Source organism: Patiria miniata, unplaced genomic scaffold (assembly GCF_015706575.1).
Source record: "Patiria miniata isolate m_02_andy unplaced genomic scaffold, ASM1570657v1 HiC_scaffold_9, whole genome shotgun sequence".
In the NCBI taxonomy this organism is placed as follows: Eukaryota; Metazoa; Echinodermata; class Asteroidea; order Valvatida; family Asterinidae; genus Patiria; species Patiria miniata.
Genome location: NW_024037076.1, coordinates 8,832,884 through 8,846,881, shown reverse-complemented (window position 1 = coordinate 8,846,881; position 13,998 = coordinate 8,832,884). Strand labels below are relative to the sequence as shown.

Below are 13,998 nucleotides of genomic sequence, written 5' to 3'. Positions count from 1 at the left end.
AGCATAGACATTTAAAAAGCCTATTTCCGGAGCGCACGCTATTAGCCCCCCCCCCCCCCCCCCAAACAAATATAGGTCAGCCGCGCGCCTGTGGCCCAACACACCAACAATGTGCCGCCGGAGCCCTCCGGCATGCGGCTTATGAACAAAGGCAAAAACAGAATCGTAAACAAACTGTCTGTTACAATACGTTGAATTGTAGGGTTTTTAATGGCACAAAATTGTATGAGTCGGTGATAGGCACAAAGAGGATTGTAGCTAGGCTGGTCCAAAATAGGAAAGGTTGACTAAACACGGTTTTAGCCTAACAGTCTTTCTTGTTTACCACGTCCTCACATTGGCGTCTCACCCACTCACTCACTTGTCGAACCCACTCACTCACTCATCAGCCGCAAAAGCAGCGTTGGTCCGTTGCGCTGATCTCCTGTGCCCACGTCGAATAGCTTGATTGTAGACGCTCTCTACTTCTTAGAGAGGAACCATTGGCTGATTGCCACCCTTGCAATGAGCAGACGATGGTCTGTGTTTGCTGGGGCTTCTTCTTCACCTCTGTTATCTTTGTAGGTCTTGACTATGCTGCGTTGTCTTACTAAGACGTGGCCGAGTTCTTTTTGTGTGCGACCGTCCTTGGAAATCCAGGTAATTGCATGGATGTTTCTACGACGGAACCAACTGCAAGTGATGGGTATATTTTGTGATTCACAGAAGGAGAGAATCATTGAGTGGTCATTAATAGTGCCAGACTTGCAGGGGCCTAGAATCGACTCAAAACCCTGTCTTGAACAGCAAGGTGGTCTCCAAGGATGACGAGTTCGTGGTGAGGAGAGTCACAGCAACAAGTTGATCGTAGAACTGATCTTTGGCACTGGTTAAGTCTCGATAGTCCGACGTCCCATTGGTCCGACGTCCCATTGGTCCGACGTCCCATTGGTCCGACGTCCCATTGGTCCGACGTCCCATTGGTCCGACGTCCCATTGGCCCGACGTCCCATTGGCCCGACGTCCCATTGGCCCGACGTCCCATTGGCCCGACGTCCCATTGGCCCGACGTCCCATTGGCCCGACGTCCCATTGGTCCGACGTCCCATTGATCCGATGGACCAATGGAACGTCGGACTAATGGGAAGACGGACCAAAGGGACATCGGACCAATGGAGCGTCGGACCAATGGTACTTCGGACTAAAGAGATGTCCCCAATCCGATTGTCCAACTCATCCGGGAAAAAAATAAAATAAAACCGTTGCAAGCTCAATATTTATTAGTGACAGTCAGTTAATGAGTCTGTGAAATAGGTACAAAGAGGATTGTAGGCAGGCCCTCCTTGACCAGCAACAAGAGGAAAGGTTTGGTGGATTGACTAAACACGGTTTTAGACTTAAGCTTCTTTCTTTTGAACCACGTCCTCACATTGGCGTCTGTCATTGTCCATCTCATCTAAAAAAGAAAAGAAAAAGAAGATGTTCTTGGCGTGTTCTATCCTTGAACGACGGCGCCGTCAAATTATTATTTTTTTTCCGACAGCCCCAAACTCTTATTAAGCATTCCAAAGAAATGTTAATCTGCGATTCCGACTGGTTTGACAGCCATTATCATTTCCATCTGATAATGAAATAAAAAATAATTTCGATTTAACCTTACTGACAACGACCCTCAGGGCGTGGTACGTGGCAGGTGTTTTTGAAAGGGTTGCTTTTGTTGAATATGATAAGAACTTCTTCCTCTCATAAATCCTTCTCTCATTTTCTCTCTCATTATATTTCACTTGTCACTCATCTTCGGGGTAAACCTTATAAAAATGACCAACAGTCAGACGCTTCTTCACTCGTCAACAACAAGCTGCACGTACTGAACCGAACCATGAACCGACTGTTTCAAGCCTGCCTGTTTGTGACGGCTGCCATCGCCGCAGTCAGCGCCGACTGTTCTCCAGGCTACATTCAGCGCGAGGGCGGCAATTGCTACAAGTTGTGGTACCTGCATGGCGAATGGTGGATCTACGCCGACAAAGTCTGCACATCCGAGGGAGCCTGGCTGGTGACCATCCGAAACGAGCAGGACAGTGTGTGGGTCAACAACTTTTTCTTAGACAACAGGCGCCACCACTGTGGCGATCTGTACTGGATTGGGTACGTTTTATCCTGATTTAAGTTAAGTTTTTGTTTTGCTATAACACGGGGCTCTAGAATAGTAAGTTGTGTTGGTGGATTTCTGTTGTAAAGTCTATAAATTGACTCATTTGTAACCTACCAACTGTACAAAAATAGTCATAAAGTTGAAAATTTTGAAGACCCCAATTGATTTTTAGTGGATTCTGATAGAGGACGACATGCTCTATCAAGTCATTTTCATTTCGTTGATTTTCGGAATGGTACATTATTACATAAATTGGGTCAAAGGTCACGGTAACATATTGAAGGTCACGTGACGTACTTTTCACAACATTTAATTTTGACAAAAGAGTTGATTTGAGCATTGAGCATGCAATTCTTATTATTTTAATACCAAATTCGCATATATCCGATGAACATTGACATGGTTTTGACATATATCTACCAAAAGGGTGGTATTTCACTCTAAAAATGTCAATGTTTTGTGGTTTCTGCCCTGACCACATAGTAGGTCGGATCGGGCTAAAAATTGGTGTGCATTCATTGCTAATCAGAACCTACAAGCACAGCAATTTTTATCAAAATCGGAAGACATGAGGTAAAAAAAAGTGCGTAGGTCTGACATGGAATGACCCATATATACCACGTTCATTCTTGTGACAGTAATTCGAGCAATAACCATAAACCGTAAAATTGACGGGAAATGGACAGTGTATTTACGGGTTTTGTTCACAGTAAAGAGTCTGAGTGCAGCCAGCGGGTCGTTGACCGATCACTGACCTGTGTGACGTAAACGGGTCAATTTGATTTGAAATATCGACGTTCCGCGTGGACGTTTAGGCGCTTGAGAAGTAAGCCGGAATTACACCACATGTTGCGCATTACACCACATGTTGTGCATTAGCAATCGATGGGATTTCAGAACCGCTTTGGGTATTCCAAGCAGCCTCATAAATACGTGTGATAAAAAGGTAAATTTCAGGACCTCACCCTCGTCTCTTTATCTTCGTCTTTTCTCCTTTACAGAGGCAACGATATGACACAGGAGGGAGTCTGGCGATGGGTGCAGGACGGCAGCTTAGTTGGGTATACCAACTGGCAGCCTCATCAGCCCGACAACGGCCAATGGGGTGGCGAGCACGCGCTGGAGGTAAACGGCAGCAATCGCAAGTGGAACGACAACAGAATATCCGATACTTACCAACAGTGCTTCATCTGCGAGAAGAAACCAATCGGGAGCGCTTGCTAAAAGCTGAAGTCTCTTGCTTCACCTGTAGGCCTACACATGTAATGAAAAAAAGTAGATTTTTGGGTCGGTAGATTCCACTGTTATTTTACCGAGATAACCTGTCCAATTTTCAAATATCTCATTTAGAAGGTGTTTCTATGATGAGTAACAAAATCGCCTTGGCGTGGTGATGGCGTGCTTACGACTTCAGTTTAAAAACGCGTAAATGAACAAAAACGATGTCTTCATTACAAAGCTCTTTATTTAAAGGTACACGGAGGCATCTCTTGAATATCGAACTCAATTTTCGTTTTTCTAAATTATCACCAATTAAAGCTAAACGTGGATGTCAGTGCCAGTACAGAAACACACTTGTGGGGTCAAATTTAGATATTCCAATGGAAATTTTCAAACGACATCTGTCCTGCCAGTGTTCAGTGTTCAGTCAAAATATTGTTAGTGTAAAGAAAGCCGACAGTGCATTTGAACGTTAACAATCGTTTTGCTGGTATTCTCTGTTCAAGCAGTGTCCTGCTATGACACCTATATGTACTATTAATTTTGTAATTTCAGCATCTAAAACTAATTTGGCAAAAACATTGTGTTTTCGGGCGGGGGAACTGCTCGTTTAATTGGCATTCAATTACCCAAATAAAATTTTAATAACTTCTACTATATGAGCTCCTAATAGATCTATACAAGTCATCCAGATTCATTCAGAACACAAGGAAAAAGCAATGCAAGTGCCTAATTGTACATGCCAATTTGTTTCTATGTTTTTTCTTTGGTGAGAAGGAAAGACGTGTTTTTTTTTGGGGGGGGGGGGTTCGTAACACAGCAGTTTTTTGTGGGGTTCAAACTCCAGAGGGCGCCTTAGGGAATATTTAAGATTTCATTTCCAAAACAAAATCTCGTCTGCCACTTGTATAAGAATTAATTATTAAAGAAATTGAATAAAATCAGAAGCATTGCAAAGTATTTGAGTGTTACACTGTCCATCATGACGACGTTCTGCCAACACGACCAACTTAAAGATGTGTAGAATAGTTGCGTAAAATAAGGGGAAAAAAAGAGAAAAGAGGAACACCGATGTCTTAAAATCAAAATGTAATTTAACGTTTGTCAAAAAAATGGTATTAAGTACTCCGACCTCTGGCACACATGTACGCTCTTATATCATACATGTATTTGACCTACTGAGGCAAAATGAGGAATGTCCCCCAAAAGCTTGTTTTGAGTAATAGACGCCTAAAGTCGGACATACTAGAACAATTATGTCAAAATCGATATTGATTGTTTCATATTTTTGAGTGGCCAGGATATCCAAGATTCACACTATGCATTTTTGTTGGGAAAATATATCCACAAAAGTGGAAAAACTTTAGAACGTTTTGCACTGCCATTGGCGGTGCAATGCGTGTCTTTTTCTCAAAGCTGTTTTTCTCGAAATGCGTTAGAAAAACTTGGCAGGACAATATTGAAGTTCCTGCGTAATCATTATCTTGGGAATAAATTAAGATACAGAATAAATTAGGTATCATTGGAAAGCCAATGATTTGCGCTTTTCCATGATGTACATATTAATGTAAAATATCATAGGTGGGGGTTATTCTTCATTATGCTACATTATGCGCTTTTCCATGATGTACATATTAATGTAAAATATCAAAGGTGGGGGTTATTCTTCATTATGCTACGGCAGATAAAATTTTAAAGGAATAAATAATTGCCTAGCCAGTTTATACTAGTTAGTTTAAAACCAGACTGGGGCATGCATGGACGCTGATAATGGCCAGAGCTGAAGGCGAGGAACATTATCGGCGTACTTAACATTGACGGTTCTGGACAAACTTCACACCGTTGAAAAGCAGATGAATGGGCCAACCAGCATGCAAATCAGCAATGCTCTAGACTTGAAACTTTTGGAGAAAACCGCAGATGTAGTAGCTGATGCCACTAGTTTCGCTTTTGTGCAGTAAGTCCAATAGGGAGGCCTGTCAGCGCCAACCCGCCTGGCTCCCATGTATGGCAGCCTAAAGGTACCTTAACGTGGACAGATCTGGACAAACTTGGTACCGTTTTAAAGCAAATGAATGGGCCAAACAGCATGCAAATCGCCAGGGTGCTAGACTTGAAACTTTTGGAGAAAAGCGCAGATGTAGTAGCTGATGCCACTAGTTTCGCTTTTGTGCAGTAAGTCCAATAAGGAGGCCTGTCAGCGCCAACCCGCCTGGCTCCCATGTATGGCAGCCTAAAGGTACCTTAACGTGGATAGATCTGGACAAACTTGGTACCGTTTTAAAGCGGATGAATGGGCCAAACAGCATGCAAATCGGGAGGGCGCTAGGCTTGAAACTTTAGGGGAAAAGCGCAGATGTAGTAGCTGATGCCACTAGTTTCGTTTTTCTGCAGTAAGTCCCACAGGGAAGCCTGTCAGCGCCAACCCGCATGGCTCCCTTGTATCGCAGCCTAAAGGTACCTTAACGTAGATGGATCTGGACAAACTTGGTACCGTTTCAAAGCGGATGAATGAGCCAACTAGCATGCAAATCGGCAGGGCGCTACAGGCGAAAAATCAAAGTGCGTTGGGGGCCGCGCCACGTTAGGGTACGTCAACAATCTTCAAACGCAGACTAATAATGCGCGGAGGACTCTCTATATTACAACAGAGAAATTATCCGCTCCTTTTAAAAACTTACTCGTGTGTGCGAAAGTAGATGGAATTCCATCGATCGCCCTGTACGAAGGGTAATTACTCCTGTGCGTTGTGCTCTGTGATGTTGTCTTTCAACTCAAAGAAATTGCTGTAAAACTAAATGAGTTATAAATTTCAAACAATATCAAGAAAGAAATTACAAAACCTTTTCCCCAGAAAGGAGGAGACTTTCACAAAGAATGCTGCCCAAAAAAGAGAGTATGTTGGGTCAGACGTAATTTCGGGGATGGTATGGACAACTGTTGTAGCCTAGAAGTACATCGATAGGGAGGTTTGAAACAACAGTTTAAAGGTTAGACGTAGAAACCCACTACGAAGAAACTTTGAAAACCCCTACTTATCTAAAAAAAATAAATAATAATAAATGCCGTCACACTATAGCGCCGCATAAGTGACAATTCAGGTCCCTCAATAATAAAACACTTGAAGTGTGTGTATACGAAACAACGTTTGATAAATAAATTAAGGTACTCGAATCAAGACTAGCGCTCCAACGGCTCCATCATTTCGAGGATTTGTTTTACCCAGACTTCGCGCAAAAGTTACACGCAAACGTAAATGTTTAAGGGAAAAAACTGATACCTGGTGCACGTTTATATTCGACCATGTTCTTTCCGACAGGACGAAAGTTCGACAAAAATGAGTGTTTCGTATTGTTTATTAGCAATATTATTTTTATCTGGGTCACCGGAAATCCAATTAATCATCCCCTAAAATTTCCCACATTTATGGAGAAAATGTTGAAACACCTTGTTTGGTTACATCTGATGCGGTGATTTGTTGGCATAGCCTGCACGTATTTCCAGCAATGATAATAAAGCCATCGAAATTTGACCCAACAGGCAACATATTGACTGGCACCGCATGACATTCATATCAATGATCGATCCATTAGAATCACACTCTCGGAAAAATGGTCCGGTTAACTTTCTTTATGATGGGACTTGCGGTTTTGCCGAAGTCAATTGAGTGTGATCGGCTGACTGATAAGGTTTACGCACAAAACCATGAGCTAGAAGGCTGGCCAAACCATATTTTACAGCAGTGTGCCGGTAATGAGACTGAGACTTGAGCCTGCATGCTGCCAACATCACAAATGGCATCCCTACATTTGCTCGTGCAAATAGGACCCATTTTTGGACCCTAATTTTATCAAATCTGCTCTTAGATAATAGCCCAAAAGCGAGGAAGATGATCCTCTGCTATATTCGCACGATTCCACCGATTTTTAAACTAGACGGTCTCGTTTTTTTTACAAGAAATTGTGGGGTCACTTTTTATGTAAATGACTAGCGTAGAAATTTTTGAAACCCTAATCACTTGCGAATTTATTGCGCCCGCTGTCGGTCTTATTGTGTCATTCGGATATATCGACTGTCTGTCCCCCCACCCCACTCCCCCCCCCCTCACCACCATGCCAAAAAAAATGATAGTAATGAAATACTGCTTCAAAATGTGCTCGTTTATTCAGATATTCATGAAGCATAATATCCAAACTGATTGGATGTTTCCAAAGTGTCTTTCCCATTTGCAAAAGTTCTTTTGAAAAGCCTACTGTAGCATTAGAAGCACACTCTTGGAAAAAAAATGGTCCGGTCAACTTTCTTTATGATGGGACTTGCGGTTTTGCCGAAGTCAATTGAGTGTGATCGGATGACTGATAACGTTTACGCACAATACCATGAGCCAGTGAGGCTTTTGTAAAGAAGGCTGGCCGAACCATATTTTACAGCAGTGTGCCGGTAATGTCAGGTTCTACGTTTGTTTGAGACTAACACACTTCTATATCTATGGTAAATTGACCAATCGCGGTAGAATCGCGTCAACGCAGCTTGTGAAATAATGCCCAATTACATTATATATATAAATAGACGTGAAACGCGTAAAATCTGAGACAAACAAAACTAAGTGTACAAAAACTCCATGCATATAGGGTTGTCTAAGGGGCGTGGCTGAATTGCAAACTGCAATAAGTCAATAGTTTTCAGTGATCTATCTTTTTCATTATCATTAAACAAAGTGAAAATACGTTAAAAAACGCAAGGTTGTTTGAAAGCAAAAATTTCATGCATGACTATGAACTTGAACACTACTCAGCACATCAACGCAGTGAACGTATTGAAAGAAGCACAGCTGGGTTACCAAGAACAGAAGACACATATCTCCCACAGAACCCAATCGCCAGTGAAGACGATTTCCTTCCATTTTGAATTTTTGTATTCCTTTCATCAATTCTTCAGTGGGTTCAAACTTGGTAAACCATGCCAAAACTGAATTTATCATAATTTGTAGTCAACAGCAATTATCTAAACTGACTATATCTGGTATCAATGTGGGAGACTGTACTATATCACCTTCATTACAAGTTCGTAACTTAGGTTGCTGGTTCGACTCAAAATTGAGTATGCATAAGCAGATTACTACCACATGCTCCACTACTTTTTTATCACATTCACAATATCAAAAGAATTAGGAAATACTTGTCAAGAGATGCATTGATTACTTTAGTGCATGCTTTCATAACCAGACGCCTTGATTATTGCAACGGCCCATATTATGGCTTAGAAAATTCATAATTAGGTAAGCTTCAACGGGCTCAGAATGCTGCAGCAAGGCATGTTTGTGGAACCATCGTGGAACCATGTTACTCCTCTACTTAATCAGTTACATTGGTTGCCTATACAATCTCGCATACACTTTAAAATCCTTCTGTTGACCTTCAAGGCTCTTCATGATCTTGCTCGGCCAGATACATTATAGATATGTTGAAAGTTAAGGTCCATTCCAAGTATTCCCTGCAATCCAATGGGCGGTTGCTTTTAGATTATCCATCTGGGAGAATGCAAAAGACTATGGGGGATCGTGCATTTGCACGAGCCGCTCCCAGTTTATGGAACCAGCTACCGCCTGAAATTCAGTCTGTTCAGTCTCTAACAGATTTTAAGACTAAGCTTAAGACTTTTCTTTTTACAAAGGCATTCGCATAAGGTTTTAGTATTATCTATTTTAAATGTAGGTCTTGTTTTTGTAATTTTAAGTTTCATTGTTTTGACAGTGTTTTCTAAAATATCTAGTGTTTTTTTTACATTTAAGACTAATGTTTAATTCGAATTCATATTTTTAATACTTTAGCTACTGTTCAAATTTTGTAATGCGCATTTGAACATTTTATGTTATATGCGCATAATAAATGCAATTGTATTATTATTATTATTATTTTTATTAAATTTACATTAACCACTCTTAGTTGCTTTTAACAGCTCAATATATGTTGAATCATTCCAATGCAGGGATTGGGGTTCAAGGCGTGGATGTTTTACCCTTTATACCCCTTTTATCTGACGTCACAGCTGAGGACAGGTTTTTGTTCCTCTGGTATTACGCATGGTAGTCAAATGGCTTAGATCTTATTTTTGACAATATCGTGACCGACTGGTCCAAAGCAACAAACCTGGCAGATGGATTCTTACAGATTTTTTTTTTTTAATATATTTTTTATACTACTTACCTCCTTGCTTAAATGACATTTTCTAACACATCTAAGTGACTGCATAATTATGAGGACACATGGAAGTTCCAATATGGCTACCATTATACCCTCACGTTGAGCGCATTCAACCTTTTCCCCAGATATCAACAAAGCGTCTTGCCAAACCTCAGTATGGATGAGCGTCAAATTCACAAAGTTGGAACAATACCCTATAACACAACTATGGACACATCATGTGAACAATTACAACATCATGATATTTAGCGCTGTCTTTTTAACAGCTTTAAAAATAATACATCGCAATTATCTATACATATAGACAGTATAGTCCATTAGCTTTTCAACAACGAAAACAAATTTCCAATCATTTTATTCAGTTATGGCCAATTGAAAACGAATACCGATTTTTTATTTTGTCCACGGCAACTTATATTTTGACTGCCGCAATAAGAACACGGACTGAAACTTGATTTTTGTGAAAAAAAGGCTACCAAGTCCAAGTAGAGGGCAGAGACAGAGCAGCAAAGTAAATAAGAAGTTAACCACACAGTTTTGAATTGGCCATAACTCAACAAATATTTACCCAAAAGTAGATATTTTTCGTCATTGAAAAGCCAATGAACTATACTCTCCAAACATGTATCGATATTTGCGATGTATTTTTTTAAAAGCTGTGAAAATGAGGGAACATCGGGTTCGTGTTTTTTTTTAAGACACCCTGTACAATTTCGTCTGAAATTATTGCATTTTTATACTTTCTGATATAAACAAGGTCCATCGAAAATCCGAATCAGTTGAGTGCGCTATAAACCGCGAATTCATCGTTGGGTGTCATTACTATGTCCTTTGATTTGAGATTGAAGAGTCGGCACTGCTTGAGACTCTTGCCGAAATCGAAGGAAAAACAGTCGGTCTCCTTCGTGCATAAATCGGCGCAGGTGGTCAAGGATCTGGTGGTCTTGGTCGACAACGGGTTGGGGTTGTCGATCAGACCCTTCTTGTGCAGCCTCTCAAATTTGGTCGACTGAATGCGAGCTGGGAAGAAATAAGAAGAACTAGACTTATGTTTGTGGACAAACACAGGGCTGTTTCGGTACCTTTTGTGACATGTGACATGTAGAGTTTCAAGTATATGTTCCATCCAGCAAGAAACTGTTCAATTGAGCACTACGTTCTGTTTATAATAAATGGTGGCATATAATATGTGATTCCATTCTCATAGGGCTTTCAATTATGAAGTCACATGTCACGTGATGACGTCATGATGACGTCACATAAAGTTTCATCTATAACTGAAAAATTGAAAAAAACTAACTTTTTCTCTTCCTCGCCGACATTTACAACTCAGTACAGCACAAATCTGCGGCATTTCACTTGCGAGACTAGCGTACAGTGGAAGTCAACTGTCGTTAATATATGCACGTGTGTACGTGACTGCACGCATAAGTGTCATCTGTCATGGCCGCCAGTAAAATGCGCATGTACACTATTGAGCAAATACATTAGGCGCGCACATTACAGAACCAATGATCTTTTTTGTCAGTGTACAGCATGCACTTACTTGTACAAGTTAAGTAAAGGTCACAGTGACGACACAATTTGACGAGATTCCTTATACTTTTTGACGCCAAATTTGTCAACAAACGATTCCCGCAGAGGGGGGCTTTAGCGAAACAGAATAGCCACTAACTATTTTCGAACACTGAGGGCGTTGTCTTTTGAGGCGGCTGAAACCACGCGAGCGCGGCAGGGTCGAACCAACCTCGTCCCCAGGGTGTCGAACAGTACGCGCCCACCACTACCTGCTCTCTCACCCTGGTATTGGATCATTTGCATGTGTAAGATTTTTGAACACGTATGCAAATTAGGAGTAGTCTGGTGCCTGCCTGTGCGTTACATTTGCGTTTGTTTTTGTGTGCGGTGTCTGGGGTAAAAACAGAATCAATTCGTCGCAGCGCGAGCATGGCGTGAATTACGAAAACATGATTTTATTTTAATTAAACTGTTACGATCTTAACGAGACAACATGCAGTATCACATTTCATATTAATATTAACAAACTGGAAAGGAAAGGAATATTTTCGAGAAGGCGTGGACGAATGATCGCGAAAACACGTACTACACGTTGTGAATAACAACACCAAGTACACGATATAAATCCATTTCTAGCCAATTGCCGTATCGAATCAGGAGGCAGGAAGGAAGTTTCCTATCCAGGGTTTACTATATTGGAAACAACGTTGGAAACAAAGTAAGCACTGGGGACGAGGTTGGGGTCGATCTCATCACGCACGAGTGTCAGTTTTTATTAGGTAGCTGTCACATGACTTCATGCAGATGCAGTGGAAAACAACAACATCAGTTTACATTTGAGACAGTTATTAAGGCATATTAGCTGTGTGCCTTTTGGCTGGAGGTGTCGAGTTTCAAAGCAAGTTTTTTGGAGGTGATTCAGTTCAGTGTTCACAAATTTAAACATCCTCGTGTGACCATATTTCGCGCACTTAGTACTTTGACCGATTTTTTTCTTGCAAAAACTAAATCCTACATAGTTATGGACTTTAATATTGTAAGAATGACTAATAAACTACATGGAAAAATAATTTGAACAACATCGAACGTCAACGAAGCGCCAAGGACGTCGTCGTCTGCATATGAGTCAAATTGGCTGCCACAAAAGTTTCGTGCCCATAATTCGCGCACGAACGGAAAACGTCATTCTACGGAGTCTCCATTGTGTCCTACTTCTTAAAACAATGTGGATCGATGTTTGTTGAATAAAGGATTAGTTTATGTGCAGAACTTTGGTCTCTGGTTTGATAAACTCACTTTTATTTGCCATCTGACATTGTTACTAAATACATGTTTGTTTAAATATGAAATAAATGAATTTCTTAAATTTTGGTAAAAACAACTGCATGCAAAATATTTAAATCATATCATAATTGAAAATTTGAGGTAAATAATCTAAATCCACAAATATTATAAAACTTTTGTCGAAAGTCTAAGAAGCTTAGTTGAATCATATGCATGGAAAGAGTTCCGAAAATTTTTGCTTTGCTGAAAATCATGTGCCAATTACGTAACATTTTACCAATTTATGCAGATTCTCCCAAAATGATAGAAACATTTGCAATGTAACTTAAGTATGCCGTGGCTATTTTTGTTCAGTACATGGACAAATATATTTGAAATGACTCATCCAACAAAAACGTAACAAAACCACCCTTCTGTAACAATGTTCTCCGGCATTTATTGCTCATTCTAATACACCTGCGATTTATCAATCAATTGTACAGGCGCGCGCGCCTGAACGTGGTCGACCATACCGTGGCCGATCCGATCGCGCCGCCTCGACACATGGTTGCATGATACACATCATTTCAATAAAAACAAAAAACAGGTAGGCTATTGGCCTACTTTTTGGGTACTTTAAACATTACGATTAGGTCTTATTCTGACAAAAATATATTTTAAGGCATATTCATTCCAACAAACAACTCGGTACCGAAATCTGCATCTCTGCAAAACAGATCGTAAAATGAAAACGCGATATAAGGTGCACGTCGCATTTCGTGCTCCGTTATTCTGATTACGCCCTCTGTTGTTAAGTGAAAGTCGACCGAAGTTGTCTTTCACGTTTCGGGGTTGAACGTCGACACTGATTGGAAATTCGTAGCGATGTTTTTATTAGTTTTCTGGGCCATTCAATAATGTTACGTTTTGTATCTAGTCAGTACGGCAATAATTTACACTCTCTTTGATTTCTTTCAAATCACTTCTCGGAAAAGCTTTTGATTTCCGCATAACTACATTGAGAAGAAAGGCGTTGTGACGATGAATCAACGACGGTGATTTGACGTCGGTCCGTGTTGTGTGAAAAAAAGATACGAGCCGAGAAAGTTGGTTGCGCGAATATTAGGCAGCGCGAATTTGGGGCAGTTGGTAATATGGCTTTGATGTTGTTTGGTTTTATTAATGGTTTTTCTTTTACTTTTGTTATTGCATATTAATAGGAGATGGATAGCCTGGAAACAGTTAGGCGGTGTGGGGGAAAGAAGGTGCCGTATCCGAAGGCGATCAGAGCTGTAATCGCCAAGCTTAACCCTAAAGGGGCCGGGTTATTTTGACCATCTCTCAGCCGGGGGGGGGGCGGATTCCGCCCCCCCCCCCCTAAGATCTCGGCCATCGAGTGACGAAAAATTTTGAAACTCGGCACATGCATAGAGCAACTCTTCCTAAACATACCCAAGAAATTTCATGCCTATAGATCAAAGGGTTTTGGAATTATGGCTAATTAATTATTCATATGTACGAATGGCAATTCTGCTCTGTGTACACGACGTATATGCGAAAATTCAGTTTTCACGGCGCGTAGCGCCGGAAAATTTTTCGCTACGCGGCAACCCGTGGTCCGATTTTTATGTTTTTGGTATCAAAAGATGCGCAAAGCTC

At 40.9% G+C, this 13,998-nt stretch overlaps 1 protein-coding gene across 1 annotated transcript; it reads left to right on the top strand.

The window, feature by feature from the left end:
- Positions 1–379: 379 nt before the first annotated feature.
- Positions 380–3,990, top strand: LOC119720815 (perlucin-like protein). The gene is made up of 3 exons (XM_038190667.1): positions 380–639; positions 1,808–2,127; positions 3,136–3,990. The coding sequence occupies exons 1-3, from the start codon at positions 574–576 to the stop codon at positions 3,356–3,358; spliced, it is 609 nt and encodes a 202-aa protein (XP_038046595.1). The 5' UTR covers positions 380–573; the 3' UTR covers positions 3,359–3,990.
- The last annotated feature ends 10,008 nt before the right edge of the window (positions 3,991–13,998 follow it).

Coding starts and splice junctions, on each gene's coding strand:
- LOC119720815 (XM_038190667.1), top strand. CDS start 574: ATGCTGCGTTGTCTTACTAAGACGTGGCCGAGTTCTTTTTGTGTGCGA. Junction 640..1,807: donor GACCGTCCTTGGAAATCCAG/GTAATTGCATGG, acceptor AATGACCAACAG/TCAGACGCTTCTTCACTCGT. Junction 2,128..3,135: donor GGCGATCTGTACTGGATTGG/GTACGTTTTATC, acceptor TCTCCTTTACAG/AGGCAACGATATGACACAGG.